Genomic DNA, 20990 nt, shown 5'->3' with positions numbered 1-20990 from the left:
AGAAGGCACTTCTTAAATTTCGTTGGTCCGTTAATATGACAATGAATTCCTCAAGCCTCCGTACAATTCTGTCCTTAATTATAACATCTCCATAAAAATTAAAAATGTATACATATTTATCTATTTTAAATTTTTATATAAGCCAAAATATCATTATGAAACGTGTTTCGAAATCGAAAAGAGGATCCAGGTGGGTCTTTTATATCTTTTTTGATATAATTGATGCTATGTAAGTACATAAGTATTCGAAACTTCTGCATATTAAGATTATAAATATGAATCTATAATAATTTAAATATAATAATTATTACTTTGGGGAAATTACAAACGTAATGTCTAATTTATAAATATCACTAAGGCGAAGGGTACAAAAACAATAAAAATATGTATAATAGAGTTAAAAACAAATTATGAACAACAAAGAACGTGAAAAATATGAATAAACTCAAACCTAGTTTAACTATTATGGTATTATGGTAAGTATGTATGTATGTATGTATATGTACATGTTCTGCGTTTTTTATTTATTTTTCAATTAAATAAATGTAGACATTTAAAATGAAAAAAAGTGAAAAAGTATGTACATAAGTATGTATGTGTAGTGTTTGCAAGTTCATCTTCATCGTCCCCATTTTCTTCATTTACGAGTTCTAACTTAAAATTATTTTTAAATTGTATAAATATGTTACCAAATGGCTAACCACAGACAGATTGTTTAGACAAATTTAAAGAAGAATCAACAAAATATTCAATGTAACAGCCTTAAGTTCAACCCTACAGTCAATAGTGTGCAAAACCTAACTTAATAAATATTGTCTACGAACTTTATACCCTGCCCTCCTACATACATAAAAAAATTTCTTTATGTCTGTGTGGATGTATTTTTTAATCTAATCATACTTAGTATTAGATCGTAAATCTCCATTTTAGATAAAAATCTTAATTACCCCAAATTGTTGACCAAAAACAAAATAAAAAATGCAATTAAATTACAGTTAGTAGACTAATGTTGCCCGTCATTTCATTCTCAACTTATTTTTTTGTGGGAAAATAATGAAAATAATGGTGAATAATTATAATTATTTCCATTATATGTATGTCATTTAAAAATATGTACATATGTACGTTTGTTATTCATGTTGTTGTTGCTGTCTTTGCATCCAAAATTTACGCACACATGAATATAAACAAGTTAGAAGTCTATGCCGAATCTTAAACATATACCCTTCACCATAGTGAGTTTAAAAAGATTAATTTTTTAAAATTTAATTTATTTCACTTTTCCCTCTCTACAATTACTTTAGCAATAACAAAACAAACAACAACAAGAACGCTAAACGAAGCAAAAAAATGCACAAAGCAATGAATCTAACACATCCAAGCATACGTTTTTTTCAATAAAGAATGTTGTTGTAGCTTTTTTATCGAAGCATGCAAAAATTTAATTTTTTAGATGAAATTTTCGGGGGTTGTCGCGGGATTTTTGCTCATATCTCCGTTATTTATGAACAGAGTTTGCTGATTTTAAAAAGGAAACAGCTTGTCTGACAGAATTATTGATGATTTGGATCCCGAAGATATCTGCGGGTTTCAGAAACATTTCATCCGACTTATTCGACTCCGCTGTCTATACTCACTTGTGTAGGGTATCATATGGTCGGCCATGCCCGACTATACATTATTAGTTGTATGAGTTTACTTAAAAATATATTCCTGATATAATTTCATAAAATGTCAAATTTTTAACGCGTTTTCTTCCAAATTTATATAAATTTCCAGCATTAATTTAGGTAGGTATGTATAAATTTCATAAAAAAATTAAATTGCCAGATACAAAATTTCAAATTTTAAAATTTAATATCGTACACCACTATAGTGGTTATAGCATTGAAAAATAAGAAATCAAGGAAGAAAAAAAATTAAAAACAAGAAAAGTGTTTTTGCGTCTTCTGTAATATTTACGTTTGCGTACTATGATAACAATAAGTTGAAAAAAACATGTAAATTAAAAAACGTAAAAACATGTTATGTATTTAAAAGAACTTAGTTTTTTGGAGAAGCTCGATTGAAAATCAGGTCTCAGTACAAATTGTCAAAATAACAAGATTCCTGAAACTTTTCGAAAAATAACTATTTAACCCTTTATTATTTGTTTTCTGGATAATTTTTGGATTTTATGAACAGAATGTAGACATAGTGTATTATGTATATCAAAAGACAGATACTTCGGACCCCTTTCATATACTATAATTTATGTTTAGAAAAAAATATGTTAGAGATAATATATCAAAAAATAGGTTTTTAATCGTATCTTAACCATTTAGGAACATTAGGGTGGCACCGTTGGAATGAAAAAAAAAATAAGGTACTGATGTACCTACCGAAAATTAAACTTTTTTTCAGTCTAAAATACCGCATCTTAAAATGTCAAATTTGGGGACTGGGCCAAAGTCTCTTTTAAGGTTTTTCCAATTTTTTTATATTTTACGTAAAGGAATGATATGAAACATTGTCTTTTATATGGTCTTTAAAAGGTGCTATCATCAATTATTGTACTAGTTCAAAAATATTGAAAATTAAAAAAAATTCAAAGAAAATTCCAAATTTCAAAAATGTTATTTACGAAGAAATGTCTTCCGATTTTGAGGAAATTTGCACCAATACAAGGTTAGAACTATTGAATAGTAGGCCAGACAAAGCGCTATAGGTCAAGAACTGCCGTACTTAGAGGCTATTGCCGTTCAGATATCTATTTCTTCAATGTTTCCAAAAAAAAATTTAAATTTTTTAAAATTTAAAAAAATCTTTTTTTAATTTTTTTGTCAAAAAACCCCATTATTTTATTTTTTGCTCAAACGAAAGCTTAGACAATTAACTTTTAGGTCTTTATAGTTCCATAATGGGATGCGAGTGGGATATCTTTAAAAAACAATCTTTTTTAACTTAAAATAAGATTTTTTCGATATATCACATTTTTTTAAATGGACGTTTTTGTTGTTTTTTTTTCTTTTTTTTTTTTTTTTTGCTCAAATGAAAGCTTTGACCATTTCCTTTAAGAGCTTTGTGGATACTTAGCGGGATGCGAGTGGGATATCTATAAAGAAATATTTGAACTCAAGAAGCAATGTTATTGAGTTAAAATATTATTTTTTTACATAAGCCCCTTACATCCTACTTTGTAACTATAAAGCTCGTAAAGCAAATGGTGTAAGCTTTCTTTAGAGTAAAAAAATACGACAAAAACGTCCATTTTGAAAAAATAGAAGGAAATTAAGTGCCAAATATTTTAAAAAATCTTATTCTTAAGTTAAAAAATAATTTTTTTGATAGATATCCCACTCGCATCCCATTATAGGACTATAAAGCCCGTAAAAGAAATTGTCTAAGCTTCTTTTGAGCAAAAAAGGGAGTTTTTTGAAAAAAAAAATAAAAACTAATTTAAAAAAAAAATTGGAAACAATGAAGAAATAGCTATCTGAACTTCTTTGAACAATTTTTACTAGGCCTTCAAAAAGGATCTTTTAATCCCTTTAAGTACTTGTCTCATATGACATCATCGTGTTAAAATAATGAGTTAAAATGCAGGTGAACAAGTAGTTAAAAGAAGTTTTATTAGCTTTTGAAATCATTTCTTTTCAATGTAAGTTTTTCCTGTTTAATTACAGAAAAGTATATTGTTAGCTATAGAATTCTTTTTTAATTTAGACATAAATTAATTAATTTTTACCTGATTTTTTCAGAAAATTTAAAAAATATCAGTTATAACTTATTCACAACTCTGATATTTATTCTTTTCTGATAACCAAATAAAGAGAGTGCAAAGTTAACAGGTTCACAATAACAACACAACGGAAACTCATTGGCCATGCTTGGTTGAATGTTTCTTTCCAAAGATTATTAATTTTTTTTGGTAATTTGTAAATGTTTCGTGGTTTTATTTATCGTACAGAAATGTTTTTGAACTAAGTTCAAATCTAGACTTTCTTCCCCTGTTTGCAAGATATGTACATGTACATATGTATCTACATTAGGGCAGTTTAATAGTATGTATGTTCTTTAAAATCAAAAAAAATATATATATATATATATTATTTGAAAAAGTATTAAAGACTTTAACATTTTATTTGTTCTTCAAACATGTTTTTTGATTTGTATAGAAAAACTACTAACTAACTAGTAGTATTGGAAGAATTCTAATAAAATCTGAACTAGTCCTGTGAATTTTCATATAAATATATATTAGAGGCGCCCAAAAATATGAATTGTGCTTAGATGGGTCTCATTTTGCTAATTAGTATCTAAAAATGTTAGTATAAAATTTTAGCCCAATCGGATAACGGGAACCCGGGAATAGATTAAAGAGTGTAAACAATACGCCTTCTTTTGATTCCCTTAAAAATTGTGCCATTAAATTATAATATCATAACATTTCGGTCAAATCTATAACTTTATAATTTGTGATTCGATATTAATATTTTACACATTGTCTCTAGAGTCTAGAAAATAAGATTTGGTTGAAATGATGACTCAGAAAATATAATTTTAACGGCATAATTTTTGAAGAAATCAAAAAAGTTCTATTATGTACGTAATTTTGAACTTTTCAATTGATTTCAGACAGGGGTTCCATTTATCCGATTGGGTTTCCGATATATGACCAAAATCTCCATGTACATCTACAAAAAGGGCTCAAAATATTAAAAATCTTTTTTATTTTATTATATCATTTATAAAAATTTATAAAAATTAAAATTTTGTTAAATTATATAAATTTCCTACATTTTAGTAAAGATACATTGACATTTTTGCATATCTCGAAAACTGGTAGGAATCCCATTCTAAAATTTTAAGGATGGCTAGAAAACGAATGAGACCACATAATATAACAATTAAAAAAAATTAAGGATAGATTTTTTCTTTTATATGATTCTGAATTTTGTTTCCTATAGGAAACAAAATGTATAAAAAATAAAAATAAAATATTTATATCATTTCAAAGAATCATACATGGGAGTAGTTAATTATATCGATTAATTAATTGACGATTTCATTAGCATTAAATTGAAAAAAATTATAATTATTTTTTTTTTCCATTAGCATTATTTTGTCTAATGGTAATGGTTTTTAATGAAACGATTTCATTAGTAATTATTTAAAAATAAATTTTCATTACCATTATTCAATGGATTTTAAAAATGTTCGAACATTAGTTCGAATTTCGAATATCCGAACATTATAAAGTATTGTCATTAGGTGAAATCATGTATGGCAAATTTCAGCACATTCAGACTAGAAAAACTTATTTTAACAGCTTTAAACATTTTTCGTTCGAATTTTCGAAATTTTTTTTTAGGTTTTATGACCCAGAGATTAATTTAAAAACATAAAAACAATTTCGAAAATAACTTCGAATTTTCGAACTTAATTTCGAATATTCGAACATATTATTGTATTGTCATCAGATGTACTTATGACTGCAAAATTTCAGCCAATTTGGGCTACGGGAACTGGTTTTAAAAGCTTTCAAATCTCGAATCTTCGAAAAATTTTCCTTAATATATTTTTCGACAATTATAAATACTAATTAAATTCGTTTTTGAAAATTCATTATCAAATTCATTACCAATATCAAAAAAAGTTATAATGAAAAAAATATAATTTTCATTAAATGGTACTTACAATATTTTTCATTACAATTTTTTCTATAAATGGTAATGAAATTTTAATGCTTAATGAAAAATTCCCATGTAAGCAAAGAATATTGTTTTATAAAATTTTGTCCAATCAGTGACTATGGGAAACATCCTTTTAATTTAAAATAATCATAAAAATATCTTTTTATCTTTTAATTCAGCGAGTCAATTATACTTACGTATATCCATATTAAAAAAATATATATAAAAACTTAAAATTTTGATTTTTAAAGAAAATGGCACTTTTTGGAGTTTTTCAAAAAATGAGACATTAAGTATTAATTGTTGCACCTTTTATAGCAAAATCGTAGGTACGGGGGGTTATAAAGGTGAACATAATATTTTTTTTGTAAAATTAATAATTAATGCCTCATTTTTTTAGAAAACTCTAAAAAGTGATATATTCTCCAATAAAATCGCATTTACAAACTTTGGCGGCGATGCTCTTACTCAAAATAATTGAATAATGTTTTACAGTCTTCCTTTTAACATTAAACTACAACATAATTTCACTATTAGAAGTTGATCCGAAGGAAAAGCCACTTTTCGACTCACCCTAATGTACATATATATACATATACATTCATAAATGTATGTATGTATGAATGTACATTAAAATTTTTTAAATATTCTATTAGGTTACGCTTGGTAACATAATGCCATCATGATAAAATAATTTTTCTTAAATAACAGTGTAATATTATTAACAGACAAAAAACGCACGCGAACGCGTTAAATAGGAAAAACAAAATATGAATGAAGAAATTAATGGATGGATACATTTTACATTTATTTCGCTTTTTCTAAATAAATAAAGAAAACAAGGTATATCACCTTTTTATTTAATAATGGTTCAAAATATGAATTCTAAAAAAAAACTTAAAACTTTGCAGAATATTTATTTCAAGTTTAATATGTTTTTTGACTTATCACACTATTGAGGTAAATGTGCGAATGTAAATATTTTCGTAATTTCTTAATTTCGGTTCAAACTGAATAAATTTCTCTTTGTGTTTACTGATATTTCTCCGATCTAAAATGAATCATTATGATTAAATTTATTTTTTTCTTTATTGCATCATACATTTCTTTTATCAGCAGTTTAAAAATACAAGTAAAAACAATTGCTGAAGTAAGCATTCAGTTGCATTTTCATTCGAAATTCATTCGTTCAGTTCAGTACACGCAGTTAAGCTTTCATTATGCGATTATGTTTTACAATTTTATTTTTGTTATATTTTCGTTTGGAAATTGTTAAAAGTTCATTGGAAACAGATACACGATTTCTACTTAAACCAAATAGGTAAGTATGTAGGTTAAAGATTCTCCACACTAAAATTACTAATAATGACTACTTTTAAGCCTTCCCGATGACTTAAATTTTATGCCTTCTTTGTCAAATGGTCACTTGGGATTTACGATCTTTGGTGACGCTATATACATTAACGGTGTTTACAATGGCTACAAGGGTAATAGCCGACGTGCTCGATTACCAAACTGGCTAAATGTCACGGCCCATATTTTAAATACCCAAACTAACACATATATCCAACACAATAATATTGAATATACAATGAATTTGTATGAGGGCGTTTATGAATGGGTGGAAGATTACACAAGTTTGAACTTGGTCTTGAAGCAAAGGTTTTACGCGCATCGTTATTTTAACAGGGCCCTAGTATACGAGATGACTGTAATAAGAAAGACGGCGTCAGGTAGGTGTGATTTACTATTTAATTTATTTTTTAATTTAATGGGTATACATACATATATGTACATATTTTCAGAACCTATAACAATAGAACTACATCAAAATCCTGGTCGAAATACCCAAGCGTTTGATGTAATACTTGAAAACTCGCATTTAAGTAATATAACAATGGTGAAAGCTACGACTAAAGTAGTGGAAAATGAGTATTTCCAACCAAATCGTACTTGTCTTTATGTGGCCTTTAGTGATAACTTCCAAAACAATAAGAAAATTCTGAAACTAAATTTTGCTCAGAAGTATTTATATTATAGATTTGTATTAACGGCTGATTTGAAGAAATCAGTGGCTCTTACGGAAATTGAGAACGGTATACATACATATATACTAATACATGCGGGAACATATATTTTATACCCTTCACCTTCATGAGAAGGGTATATATAAATTGTCATTCTATTTGAAATTTCAACAAATAGTTTTGCTTAAAAAGTACTGATATATAGACAATTTTCCGAAACGGGTTCCCGTTATCCGATTGGACTAAAATTTAACACCAGACACTAATGAACAAAATAAGATCCATCCAAATAAAATCGGCATGTTTTGGGCATCTCCAATGTACATACATATATTAGGGTTATACTAATTTTTTACTTAACTTACTATATTAATACTAAAAATTGTGTTCGGGGGTCTGTTTATTAAATTTAGTTTTTGGAGCCCCCAGATATCTTTGGAATCCGAATCACGGCCAATTTTATTTGAAATGTTTTAAATCACTCACCAATAAAAACGCTCCTGAAAAAAAATCAAAAATGTAGAAAAAATTTCAACTCATTCGGTGCAACAGTAGAAGATTATAATCAAATCCCTTATAGGGGGTGGGAAATTTTATATTTACATATGAAATGTTCAACAATTAATACATACATACATACATATATATTATTTTTAAAAATATTTCAAAAAAGTCTTAAAAAATTTGCAAACAAATTTAAAAATACAATGGTGAAGGGTATACAAATAAGATTCGGCATGGCCGAATTTAATACTGTTACTTGTTACTAACATATTTAGTTTTAAAGTTCTTAGTTTACAGGCAAAAGATCTTCTCGAAAAACATACGTTTAGATGGCAGGAGTTTTGGAATGAATTTGAAATTAATGTAGAAGATAATATGGAATTGGTAAGTAAATTAAATATTTCATAAAATAATTTTTATTATTCGAACAAATACCGATTTATTTATTTTGATTAACCGAATAATCGAAATTTTCCTTTTTTTAAATTAAATATATATATATCACCGTCCTACAAAAAGAGAAAAATCGTTAGACTCGAACCGGGTGATATACATCTGAAACTATAAATTTAATGGAGAAAAATTGCGTTTTTTGTTTTTCATTTCGTACCCTGTGTTCTTTTTATAGGACTTTAAAGTTCTAAAGAAGTACATTTTTCAAAAAAATATTTTAAAATTCTTCTACTGATTAAACAATGCCAAATTTGATATAAAAAGAACAAGAAGAGTTGGAAAATATTTTTCATTATTTCCATTTTATACTATAAGGATAAAAATGTCAAAAATGTCTGTTACATTTTTTATTCTTTAATATGTATTTAGGTTTTCAATATTATTTTTATCAAAAAAAATTTAAGCATATTTTCTGATTCTGATAGAATAAATTTAAAATAACACAAAATATTTTACAAATTGGTCATTTGGCACCAAATTTGGCATAGTAGGATTAGCAAAAGTATTTATATCATTTTTTTATACCCTTCACCTTCGTGAGAAGGGTATATATAAGTTTGTCATTCCGTTTGTAATTTCCAAAATATAGTTTTCCGACCCCATAAAGTATATATATTCTGAATCCTTATAGATAGCGGAGTCGATTAAGCCATGTCCGTCTGTCTGTTGAAATCAGTTTTCTGAAGACCCCAGATATCTTCGGTATCTAAATCTTCAATAATTCTATCAGACATGCTTTCGAGAAGTTTCCTATTTAAAATCAGCAAAATCCGTTCATAAACAACGGAGAGATAAGCAAAAATCCGAGAAAACCTCTGAAAATTTCATAAAAAATAAACAACAACAACACTGCTTTTTTGTATTTTGCCTTTGTATTTTGTTTTTGTTTTTTGAGTATTTCGTTTCGTATGTTTGGATGGCTGTGTGTTTCTTTGCCTTGTGTATATTGTTTTTGTTTTGTTTTTCTTGGTACATTCAATTTCGTATGTTTGGATGTCTGTTGGTTTTACTGCCTTGTGTATTTTTTTGTGTGTTTATTTCGTTTAGCGTTGTTGTTGTTCATTATGTTTCGCTATTGCTATAATAATGATATAGTCGGGAAAATTAATTTTTAAATACACTTTGGTGAAGGGTATATAAGATTCGGCACAGCCGAATATAGCACTCTTACTTGCTTTTAACTGCGCTCATTTGAAATTTTAAAGTCCCTTTTAGAAGGAAACTGTATCACGAAATCACGTGTGAACGCAGTTTTTCTTCATTTAATCTCTAGTTTTAGACTTACATATGTCTAAAACTGTCATGTCACCTGTCATGTCAAAGCAAATATAGAATTAAAAGAACTGTAATAAATAAAAGGAAACTAAAATAATTAAGTTTGACAAATTAACAGATTTTTCGAATATTACTTCGAATTTTCGAACTTTATTTCGAATATTCGAAGATAATAAGCGTCATCAACTGTACTTAACATTGCCAAATTTCAGCCAATTTGGTCCAGGGAAACTGGTTTTATCTGCTTTAAATTTTTTTCGAACATGAGTTCGAATTATCGATTTTTTTTTTATTTTTTTGGACTCAAAGAATAATTTTAACGCATACAAAATTTTTCGGACATAACTTCGAATTTTCGAACTTAATTTCGAATATTCGAACATAATATTATGTTGTCATCAATTGTACTCAAGACTACCAAATTTCATCGGTTTAGAGTAAAACGTCTTTAAAAGTTTTACATCAACAAAATTTACAAAGATTTATGCACGACGAATTTTTTGTGTTACTCAACAAAAATGTATCAAATTATTTAGTCTCAAATCATCAATGCCGGCATATTTTACATGGCCAACTCTTTGCCCTCTTTGGACACTAATCAGAAAAATAACCCCTACTTTGGCTTAAGCCCCACTGGTTTAGGACGTGGTCAACTGGATGCTGACTATGAAGGCCATAATTTTTGGGATACTGAAATATGGATGCTGCCAGCTGTAACACAACTTCAACCCCTTTGGTCACAAGAACTTTTCAAGTATCGCCTGGAGCACTTACAAGGAGCTCTATATAATGCAAACAAAACGGGATACACCGGTGCAAGGTCACTAAAATCCAACTGATCTCAGTAAAAAAATTAACAATTACATGTTTCATAGATTTCCTTGGGAAAGTGCATATACTGGTACAGAAGCCACCAATCCATGTTGCCCTGAAGTGGCCACGCAGGAAATACACATTTCAGCTGATATAGCTGTTGCTTTGCAACAATTCTACGCAACCACCTACAAACGTGATTGGCTTTGTAATACAGCGTGGCCACTGGTTCGTGAGATAGCAAAATTTCTGCAAAGTCGTGTCACATGGCAGAAAAAAACAAAACAATTTCACATTCAAAGTAGATAAATAATAATTTATAGGCTATTTGCTATTTAAGTTTAATAAATGTAATTTTTAAAAATTATTTAAAGATGTCATGGGTCCTGATGAAGATCATGAAAACGTTGATGACAATGTTTACACAAATGTGGTGTTTAAACAAGCATTTGAATTTGCCAGGTAAATAAATATGTATGTATGTACATTTGAGGTGTCAAAAAATATCAATTTTGCTCAGATGGGTCTTTTTTTTGTTCAATAATGTCTAAAACTAACTGGTGTAAAATGTTAGCCAAATCGGACAACGGGAACCCGTGCCAGAAATCGATTGAAAAATATAAAATTGGTAAATAATAGGACTAATTTTAAGTTTTTCAAAAATTGTGCCATTAAAATTATAGTTTCTTAAAATTTTAACGAAATCTTATCTTCTAAAGAAAATTATATTTCCAACAAGGTATAAAATACTAATATTGAGCTACAAATAATAAAGTTATAGTTATTTTCTTTTCACAAATATGTTGCAAAAACAAGTAAAATAAAAATTATTTATATTTTACTCGTTTTTTGTGTAAATATTTTTGTTTACATCACTTCTGCATGCTAAACGACGACAAAACAATGCAAAAATGGATGATTTTTTAATAAATGGATTGGGAAATTGTCAATAACTTTATTGTTTGTCCTTTGATATAAATGTTTTGTACCTTGTTGGATAGATAAATTTCTCTAGATGATAAGATTTGGACGAAATGTCAAGAAAAGTTAATTATAATTAAGTATTAGATACTAATGAACAAAATAAGGCCCATCTGAGAAAAATCGATATTTTTGGACCCCTCTAAAGTACATAAATATATTGAAAGTAATTAAAAACTATTTTTAAAGGAACTTTACGTTATGTGATTTTGTATTAATACAAAGTGTTATTATACCCTACACCACTTAAGTGGGGAGGGTATATTGGATTTGTGCTGATGTTTGTAACGCACAATAATATCGGTCCTATACCCACCTTAAAGTATACCAATCGGCTTAGAATCATTTTCTGAGTCGATTTAGCTATGTCCGTCCGTCTGTCCGTCCATGTAAACCTTGTAATCAAACTACAGGTCGCAATTTTGAAGATAATTCAATGAAATTTGGCACATGATCTATTGTCCCAGGAACGAAGCCTATTGAAAATGGTTAATATCGGTCCATTATTTCACCTAGCCCCCATACAACTGAACCCCCGAATAGGGCTTGTAAACCTTGTAATCAAACTACAGGTCGCAATTTTGAAGATAATTCAATGAAATTTGGCACATGATCTTCCATTGTCCCAGGGACGAAGCCTATTGAAAATGGTTAACATCGGTCCATTATTTCACCTAGCCCCCATACAACTGAACCCCCGAATAGGGCTTTTAAACCTTTTAATCAAACTACAGGTCGCAATTTTGAAGATAATTCAATGAAATTTGGCAGATGATCTTCTATGGTACCGGAGACGAAGCCTATTGAAAATGGTTAACATCGGTCCATTATTTCACTTAGCTCCCATACAACTGAACCCGACGAATAGGGATTTTAAGTTTATAATTATGTTTAATATACTCGTATCTCGACAAAAAGCTGCAAAACCAAGTTCTATACTAGCCATGATGACTCTCATGAATTTTATAATTATAGGGTCTCATTTGACCATAGCCCCTATACAAATCCCCCTTCAAAATTTGACTTAAAGGTCCATAATTTTATTCAGCAATAAATGGCTTAAGTATAATTCAAGGCAAGGAGAAATTCAACTTAAAAGCTTTATTATGAAAACTAAATCACATTTTATTTTTGTAACAGGTGTAGGGTATTATATGGTCGGCCTCGCCCGACTATAATTTCTTACTTGTTTGAAAATGTATTGTAATCTGAAAATCTAAAACATTTTGTAGTTAGAAATGTATTGAGTCTTTTAAACTTTTTCAAAATCAGTTTTTTCACAAAATGCACTATTTATTTATAATTTCCTTTTGGATTTTAATTTTAATTTTCTTTTATTTTTCACCATAATTTTCTTTGTAAGCCACTTGAAATTGAAAATAAACCAAAAAAATACTTTTCATAATACATGAATGAAAATTGTTCAATACATTTTGACAACAAATTTGATTTTATGTTAAAGACAATGAAACTCTGATAAGTATTAATTCAAAGTATTGTACTGTAAATCCTCCTTAGTAAATAAAGTGAATAAGATTCCTGTCAGCGGTTGAATATGAAAATATCGGCACCTACAATTTACTTAAAAATAATTTGCAAAGTTAAATCCTCATATTCATGAATGCTTAATAAAGACCAAAATTACTGGGAGACAAATCTCAAATTTCTATGTACATTTCTATATATTTTGAAAATAATTGAAATTTTTACAATTCGCACATACGGTTAAGAGGTGTTCCTCAAAATTGAGTCATTTGACACACATATTTTGATATAAAATATCTCTTTAAAAGATTTTTGTATGAGTAATGTAATTATACATAATTATAATTATTTTGTTTAATTCCATTTTAATATCTTTCCTCTAATTATAACCTGCACCTTTTTTCCACAATATAATTTTCCGACTCTATAAAGTATATACGTTAGGTAGCGTAAGTAGGCTTCGATAAATTCAAATTTTGGCAAATGGAAAAACCGTTTCAGCAAATTTTATTGATGATTATTATGTATTAATTTCAACGAATTAAATTCATCTGTGTTAAAATATAAAAAAACTGAAAATTTTCCTAAAAATTTGAAAATTTTGACTTCTCTTAAGGACCTTTCTTATGATACCAAAATTTCTTCCTTTGGAAGAAATATGAAAAAAATAATAAAAACCTCAAAAAAGGATCCTTTTATCCTTTGATTCAGCTCACCAAACATTGACGCCAGGACAACAACTTTGAGAAATGGAATCTTAATATCAATTAAACTTTGATTTTAGTTGGGAACATTGACACCTTATTTTCCTCCATACAAACATATATATTCTGGATCTTAGAGATAGCGAAGTCGATTAATCCATGTCTGTCCGATTAATCCATGTATCTGTTACGGGAGCAAAATCTTTAATAATTCTATCATACATACTTTCGAGAAGTTCCCTATTTAAAATCAGCAAATTCTGTCCATCGGAGATATAAGCAGTGGAGTTATAATTATAAGAAAAAACTATATTAAAAAATAAAATAATTTAAAAAGAATATAATAAATTGTAATAAAATATGTATTAACTGTTTTTTAAGGCACACTATGGTGAAAGGTATATTAGACTCGGTCCCTTACTTGTTTTTTATTATATCATTTGATTAAATAAGTTTTAAAATAAATTGGGTGATTTTATATTGTAGAAAATATCGCCAAACTTGGTGTGTTCAGATACAGATAAATTAAATGTATTTAGATGAAGAAGTGGACATTTTGACAAAAGAATTGCATCATTATTGTTATCACCTAAAAACTAAATACATATCTATTTATGTAGATTTACACACTTAACATGTGACCCTTATGCAAACGTGTCGTCTCTGGATTGGTTAAATATTGCCAACAACATATTCATTTTGTATGATAACGTTCTCGATTATCATCCTCAATATATAGGTTATAAGCCTGGTGATCAAGTTAAACAAGCAGATACCATATTATTGGGTTATCCATTACAATATCCCATGCAAAAGTTTGTATAGAAATTATATGCATACATACATACATACATACATACATACATACATACATACATACATACATACATACATACATACATACATACATACATACATACATACATACATACATACATACATACATACATACATACATACATACATACATACATACATGCATACATACATACACACATACATACATACACACATACATACATACATACATACATACATACATACATACAATACATACATACATACATACATACATACATACATACATACATACCATACATACATACATACATACATACATACATACATACATACATACATACATACATACATACATACATACATACATACATACATACATACATACATACATACATACATACATACATACATACATACATACATACATACATACATACATACATACATACATGTGTATGTATGTATGCCATTAGAGGTGCACAAAAAATATGAATTTTGCATGGATGGGTCTCATTTTGCTCATTACTGTCTAAAATTGACTGATGAAAAGTTTTATACAATCGGATAGCAGGAACACGTGCCGGACTTTTTTTTAATCTCTTCAAAAATTGTGCCCTTTAAATTATCTTTTATAACCATTTCGTCAAATAAAATTATTGACAATTTTTTTTAAATATCATGAATTGTTTGCATTATTTAATCATATTTTGCATGTAATTAGTAATTTTTGCTACATATTTGTGGAATGAAAATGCCTATAACTTTCGTTATTTGTCACTATTAATTAATATTTTAATAGGTCGAAAAATGATAATATAACTTTAATGGCACAATTTTTGATGAAATCCAAAAAAGTCATATTGTTTACTTTTCAATCGATTTCCTTCGCGGGTTCCCATTTTCCGATAGGGCTAACATTTTGCACAAGTAAGTTTTAGATATTAATAAGTAAGACCCATCCAAACAAAATCGAAATTTTTGGGCCCCTGTAATGTACCTACATATTTACATATTTAGAAAATAACTTTTTATTGTGCACTTTTTTTAGATTAACGCGTTTAAATGATTTGCGAATGTACGAAAATGTGACTCGCCGCTCAGGTCCAGCTATGACATGGTCAATGTTTTCTATTAATTATTTAGATGTTGATTTACCGTCGAAAGCTGGAGAATACTTTGAAAAGGCTTACAGAGATTATGTACGGCCACAATTTAAGGTAAATTTTTAAAATTGAGAAATAACTTGTAAGTAAAATAGTAATTAACATATTGACGTTCATCATTTTATGTTTTTAATTTAAAAATGTTTTCTTTTCTAATATATAAATAAAAACCAATTGTAGGTTTGGAGTGAAACAAAACTTGGTTTTGAAGGCTCCGCTAATTTTCTAACTGGTATTGGTGGATTTATTCAAGCAATCATACATGGTTATGGTGGTATAAGATTTCAATTGGAAAATAATTCATCAAAAATGATTATCAAACAAACTTATCTTATGAATAACACGAAGCAATTAACTATAAAAGGTACGCATAAAAATAAATTTCTGAAATTGGCGTATAATTTTAAAATATACTTATTAAAAGGTATTAAATTTGCTAACTCTTCCTTTGAATTGATTGTTAAAAATGGAGGGAGCATTCTAAAGTTATTGAAATTGGGTAAACATCCTTTAGAGATTATAGTTGGATCTGATAAGTCCTCAAGTTTATATGAAGGATTTTCAAGTGAGTTACGAATTTTTATTGGATTTAAAAGACTTTTAATAATATTCTTTATTTTGGTTCTTTTCATTTATTTTTGTTTAACTTATAGTTCAATTCCAAACTGAATTCATAACAATACAAACTATAACAAAAGTAGCCAAAAGAATAAATCATCTTACATATTAGATGTTAAAAATTATAATAATTTTACTTAAATATTACAATTATAATTTTTTTAATTGCAAGTGACACATATAATATTGAACGGATATAGTATAGAAGTGTAAAGTATAGGTTAAATTACTAAAAGTGGCTGTATCTTTATTATAGAAGAGCAAAGTTTAAAAAATATTATTGCAATTAAACTGTATATTTATTGGGGTTTTCTTTTTGGTTAAATTCCAGCGGATCAATATCAAGATATTTTAATCAAGCATCGCTTTGTGACTTCCCGTTTTGCAAATTGTCCTAAAATTTCAATTTCGATTACAATTTCAGAATTTACATCAATTTGTTATTTTGGTTTATCTTATGAAAGAATCAAATTTTTGATATAGAATTTATTTTTAGCAATTTTTAAAACATTTATAACGTAGTATGGACAAATGTTGATTCATTCTTTATAATGATCCACTGAATTGTTTTGCTTGTAAATGAATATGCGAAATGCTAAATCTATATATGTATGCTTTATAACTATTGTAATGTGGGGATTTGGTAGATTATAGTGCCCAAGCAGAGTATTTATTGTTTACATTTACTTAAACTTCGATATAGTTGAACCAGCTACATTATTCGACGTTTGTTTGCCACCACTTAAAACGACATACGGCGTTTTGGTTTCCTTTTGTTTCTGTTGCAACATGGTCAGTGTACCCAGTGGCGTGTCAGTTGAACTCATCGTTTTCATTAGACCATCTTGTTCCATTTTTTTGAGGCGTTTTTCAATTTTATTTTTACCTGGCCCCTTGCCGTGGAATTTATGTGATAAATACCGGAAAGCCTCCTTCAAATTTAAGATCCGACCATTGTCATCGATATATTCCAATTTTACGTTTGGGTTGAAATTGCTCTTGTCTTTAAAGTCCATAATGGGACCAGCATGAAAACGATCTCGTCGACCAAATTTATCGTCTTCACTAAAAATAGAAATACTTTAGATAAAACTATTGGCAAATCGAGTAAAAGTAATTTAATTATAATTATATTTGTGTCTGAATAAAATACGAATATTTGATTTTATCATTTTGTTGTTAAAAATATACTTACGCTGTGTTCTTATCCTCAATCGAATAGTTTTTAGCCTGTAAGTGTGCCATTTTAGAGTTACTTGGTCGATTGAGATCCTCTTTTTCTAAATAACCCTTAGATAAAGCTAAACGCAATGCATTTGCCACTCCTGCACCCACGTCTGGCTCTTCATCCAATATAGCTACCTCCTCTACTTCATCAACAATATTATCCAAATCGGCAGGCTGATTCACTTCATCGGGATTTACTGAATTCCAAGTACCATGACTGGCTTCTATCATATCATCGGTGTTATCTCCTAATCTCTCTTCGGCATTTTCGATTGTCTCAAAGTCCATCATATCATTAGAATCTTCGTCACGATTGCCGGCCATACCATACGTAGGAATATCACCCAATGTTCGGCAAAATTCAGCTGTGGCATTAAGAATGATGTGAGCATCACGATTAACTTCCGAATCCATAGCGTTGTCATCTTCGATTTCAGATTTTATTTCTGGTTTAATAGTTTCGATGTTGGGCAATGATTTTTTAATGATATTTTCCTTTTGTTTAAGTTTGCGTGCTTTGGAGAGCATACGTTCGAGATCTTCATCTTGTTCTTCAATCTTTATATCTGAATCCATGGGTTCGTCTTGATCTCGATGCCGCCCTCCCCGACTACCAAAATGGGAAGTGTCTTCCGATAAGGGGAGTAAGTCATCAGCTTTAAGTTTTTGTCTCAATTTCTTCACTTTCTTTTTAGGTTTTTTAAATCTGAAAAAAAAAACATGATAATGTTTTATTTAATTTATAATATATCTGTTTTTCACACTTACTTAGCCATTTCCGTTTCCGACAATGTGTCGGATGCCAAAGTGATTTGTGTATCGGCTAATGTTTCCAAACGTTTGCCCGCTAATTTTGTTTTAATTTCCAATAACTTACGCCGATGTTCGCGTTCTTCATCTAAATTTTCGCCAATTACGAAATTTTTCGTTTTCAATTTATTTCCATCCAAATCCTCATCGTACTTTTCCAATATATTTCTTTCGATGGAGTTTCCAAGTTCATCATATTGTTCCTCGTATACATTGTAACCGTAAGACAAAGGATTTTTCTTTTTGTTTTCAACATTTTTGCGGTAACGGGCATCATCTAACATGTTGACATTGACCAAAGTGTCGCCTTCTTTCTCGTCCAAAACATCGGCATCTTTAAGCGTTAAAATTATAGTTTTTCCCTCAGAAAATTCATCCATATCATGATCAACTTTAAGACCCTTTAGATGTTTTTCTGTGTAAGCTTTGTGGCGCGCTTCAGCCTTTTCCTTTTCTACTAAATCGTCTACGCCGAATTCTTGATCCATTTCCTCCAAAGCTTTAGCCTAATAATATATGATAATGTTAGTTGTGCAACTTTTGGTAAATATGAAAGTTTTACTTTACCCTTTCTTCAGCTGCTTTTTTTTCATCCACTACCTTTTTGTTACGCTGCACCCACTTACTGATATCATCCACTTCGTCGTCCGACTCACCCAGAGTCTTGATGTGAGCCAGTCTTTCTTCCAAAAAACGTTTTTCTTTCCTCTGTTTCAGCTTTTCTCTCATTTTTTCTGCCTTAGCTTTCTCTTTAAGGTCTTCCGCGGGTTTGTGTAAAAATTCTCCCCATTCATCTTTATAGGACGAAAGGTCTTTTTCACCTGGTTTTTTTGCTTCAGCGGCCGCCGCAGAAGTTGAGGGTTTAGACGGCCCAGAATCTACCTCTAATGGCTTCAAACCCAATTTAGCTCTTAATTTATTAGTTTCCTCTATGGAAAGACAATCGCCCGCACCATTTTCTGGTATCGGTGAAAAATCCCTTTCTGTATGTCTATCTTTTTCGGATGAACGGTCCCTATTGTATCTGTCGGCATCCCTTGGAGAATCAAGATCTCTTTCTCCTCTCTCAGAACGATGTCTAGAATGATATTCTCTCTCATATTCACGTTCCCTATCCCGTTTTCTATCACGTTCCTTTCGCATTTCGCGTTCCATTTCTTCATCACGACTCTCCCTTTCACGTCTTCTTTCGATTTCTCGTACTTTCTCATAACGCTCACGTTCTCTTTCCTTTTCCCGCGGCCTTTCGTAAGCTCGATCACGTTCCTTGTAACGTTCACGTTCTCTTTCCTTTTCATACTCACGTTCCCTTTCTTTCTCTTTCTCATAAGCTCGTCGACGACGTTCTTCCTCGTAATCGACATGTTTCGATAGCAAAGGAGGTGGAGGTGCACTACGTTCCCCTTCGCTATTACTGTTGGATTTGGAATCTACGGGAACTTCTATGCAGTCGGAACCTGAAATTTAAATGTATCATCAATATTTTATCGCTTTATCGATATATTTATCGATATATCTATAGAATCGCTTTATCGATATATCTTATTAAGTCAAAACCATTATAGTTTCCATTCAAGTATGGAAATATATACATAGCAACTTTCCAAACCTTTTGAAAATGCCTGTAAAAGAATAAAAGGAAATGCGATGATTTATCTTTGTCCAAGTAAAAAGTGTGCAGACGAGAAGAGATGAGTGTCTTGCAATAAATTTTTAATATATAAACAAAATTTAATATAAAAACAATATTGGAAAAATAATCGCTTTAGTTTTAGACATCTTATCAAATCTCTTGGAAACTACTGCACACCTTTCCCTTTTTGGGGAAATTCCTGTCATCCCACCAACAGTTAACTTATAATTATACTGTAAGTATAAATGTTGCACTTTTTCACTTACTGTCTGAATCAGACTCGGCCAAAGCAATCACTTCATCACTGCGATTTTCACGATCTCGTTCACGTCGCTTATGTTGTCTTTCACGATGGTGCTCCTTGTGTTTCTTATGTTTGTGGTGACGATGGCGACTGCTGGATTTTTCGCTTGTCAAATCGATTTGTTCTTCATCACCACTATGAAGCTCTCTGGGAGATCTTGAGCGGTGACGCTTATGTTTCTTTTCTTTTTTATGTTTATGTTTGCCGGTTGTAGATGAACCCATAATTTAATTAATTTAATATACGTATATTTTTTACTTTTCACAAAAATATAAATTATTTTTCTTTTCACAAAACGTTTAGTTTGATAATAGTATAACAGGGTTGTCAAACCTATGTATGTATGTACCATTAGTCTGACAGCTGTACTAAAATTTCAATGTTGTCAAAACATAAATAAAAAACAAGTAAGAATGTATAGTCAGACATGGCCGCCATATGAAACCCTACGCCGGGGAGTATTTTACCATTTACCTTAATTGCGAAATATTTTAACATTTTGTCCCCAAAAAAGTGA

General features: G+C 29.5%; 2 protein-coding genes across 3 annotated transcripts; one reads left to right on the top strand and one right to left on the bottom strand.

Annotated features, from left to right (window-relative positions):
- The first annotated feature begins 6850 nt into the window (after nucleotides 1-6850).
- On the top strand, nucleotides 6851-16777 carry LOC119602617 (protein-glucosylgalactosylhydroxylysine glucosidase). 2 transcript variants are annotated; one of them, XM_037954226.1, is made up of 12 exons: nucleotides 6851-6996; nucleotides 7056-7408; nucleotides 7481-7771; nucleotides 8490-8590; nucleotides 10471-10754; nucleotides 10810-11048; nucleotides 11122-11209; nucleotides 14538-14732; nucleotides 15767-15935; nucleotides 16062-16245; nucleotides 16306-16446; nucleotides 16535-16777. In XM_037954226.1, exons 1-12 carry the CDS (start codon nucleotides 6896-6898, stop codon nucleotides 16609-16611), a joined length of 2223 nt encoding a protein of 740 aa, XP_037810154.1. In that variant the 5' UTR covers nucleotides 6851-6895; the 3' UTR covers nucleotides 16612-16777. The 2 variants fall into 2 exon arrangements, with proteins under 2 accessions (XP_037810154.1, XP_037810155.1); XM_037954227.1 differs by lacking the exon at nucleotides 14538-14732.
- Nucleotides 16489-20835, bottom strand: LOC119602616 (U4/U6.U5 tri-snRNP-associated protein 1). The gene is made up of 5 exons (XM_037954225.1): nucleotides 20436-20835; nucleotides 19104-19993; nucleotides 18495-19042; nucleotides 17695-18432; nucleotides 16489-17564 (listed from the first exon to the last, which is right to left on the bottom strand). Exons 1-5 carry the CDS (start codon nucleotides 20695-20697, stop codon nucleotides 17183-17185), a joined length of 2820 nt encoding a protein of 939 aa, XP_037810153.1. The 5' UTR covers nucleotides 20698-20835; the 3' UTR covers nucleotides 16489-17182.
- Nucleotides 20836-20990: the final 155 nt, after the last annotated feature.

This window comes from Lucilia sericata, unplaced genomic scaffold, assembly GCF_015586225.1.
Source record: "Lucilia sericata isolate MDLA Ls3-8-SP2 unplaced genomic scaffold, ASM1558622v1 Contig000245F_arrow, whole genome shotgun sequence".
Taxonomy (NCBI): domain Eukaryota; kingdom Metazoa; phylum Arthropoda; class Insecta; order Diptera; family Calliphoridae; genus Lucilia; species Lucilia sericata.
This window is presented reverse-complemented; position numbering and strand designations above follow the sequence as displayed.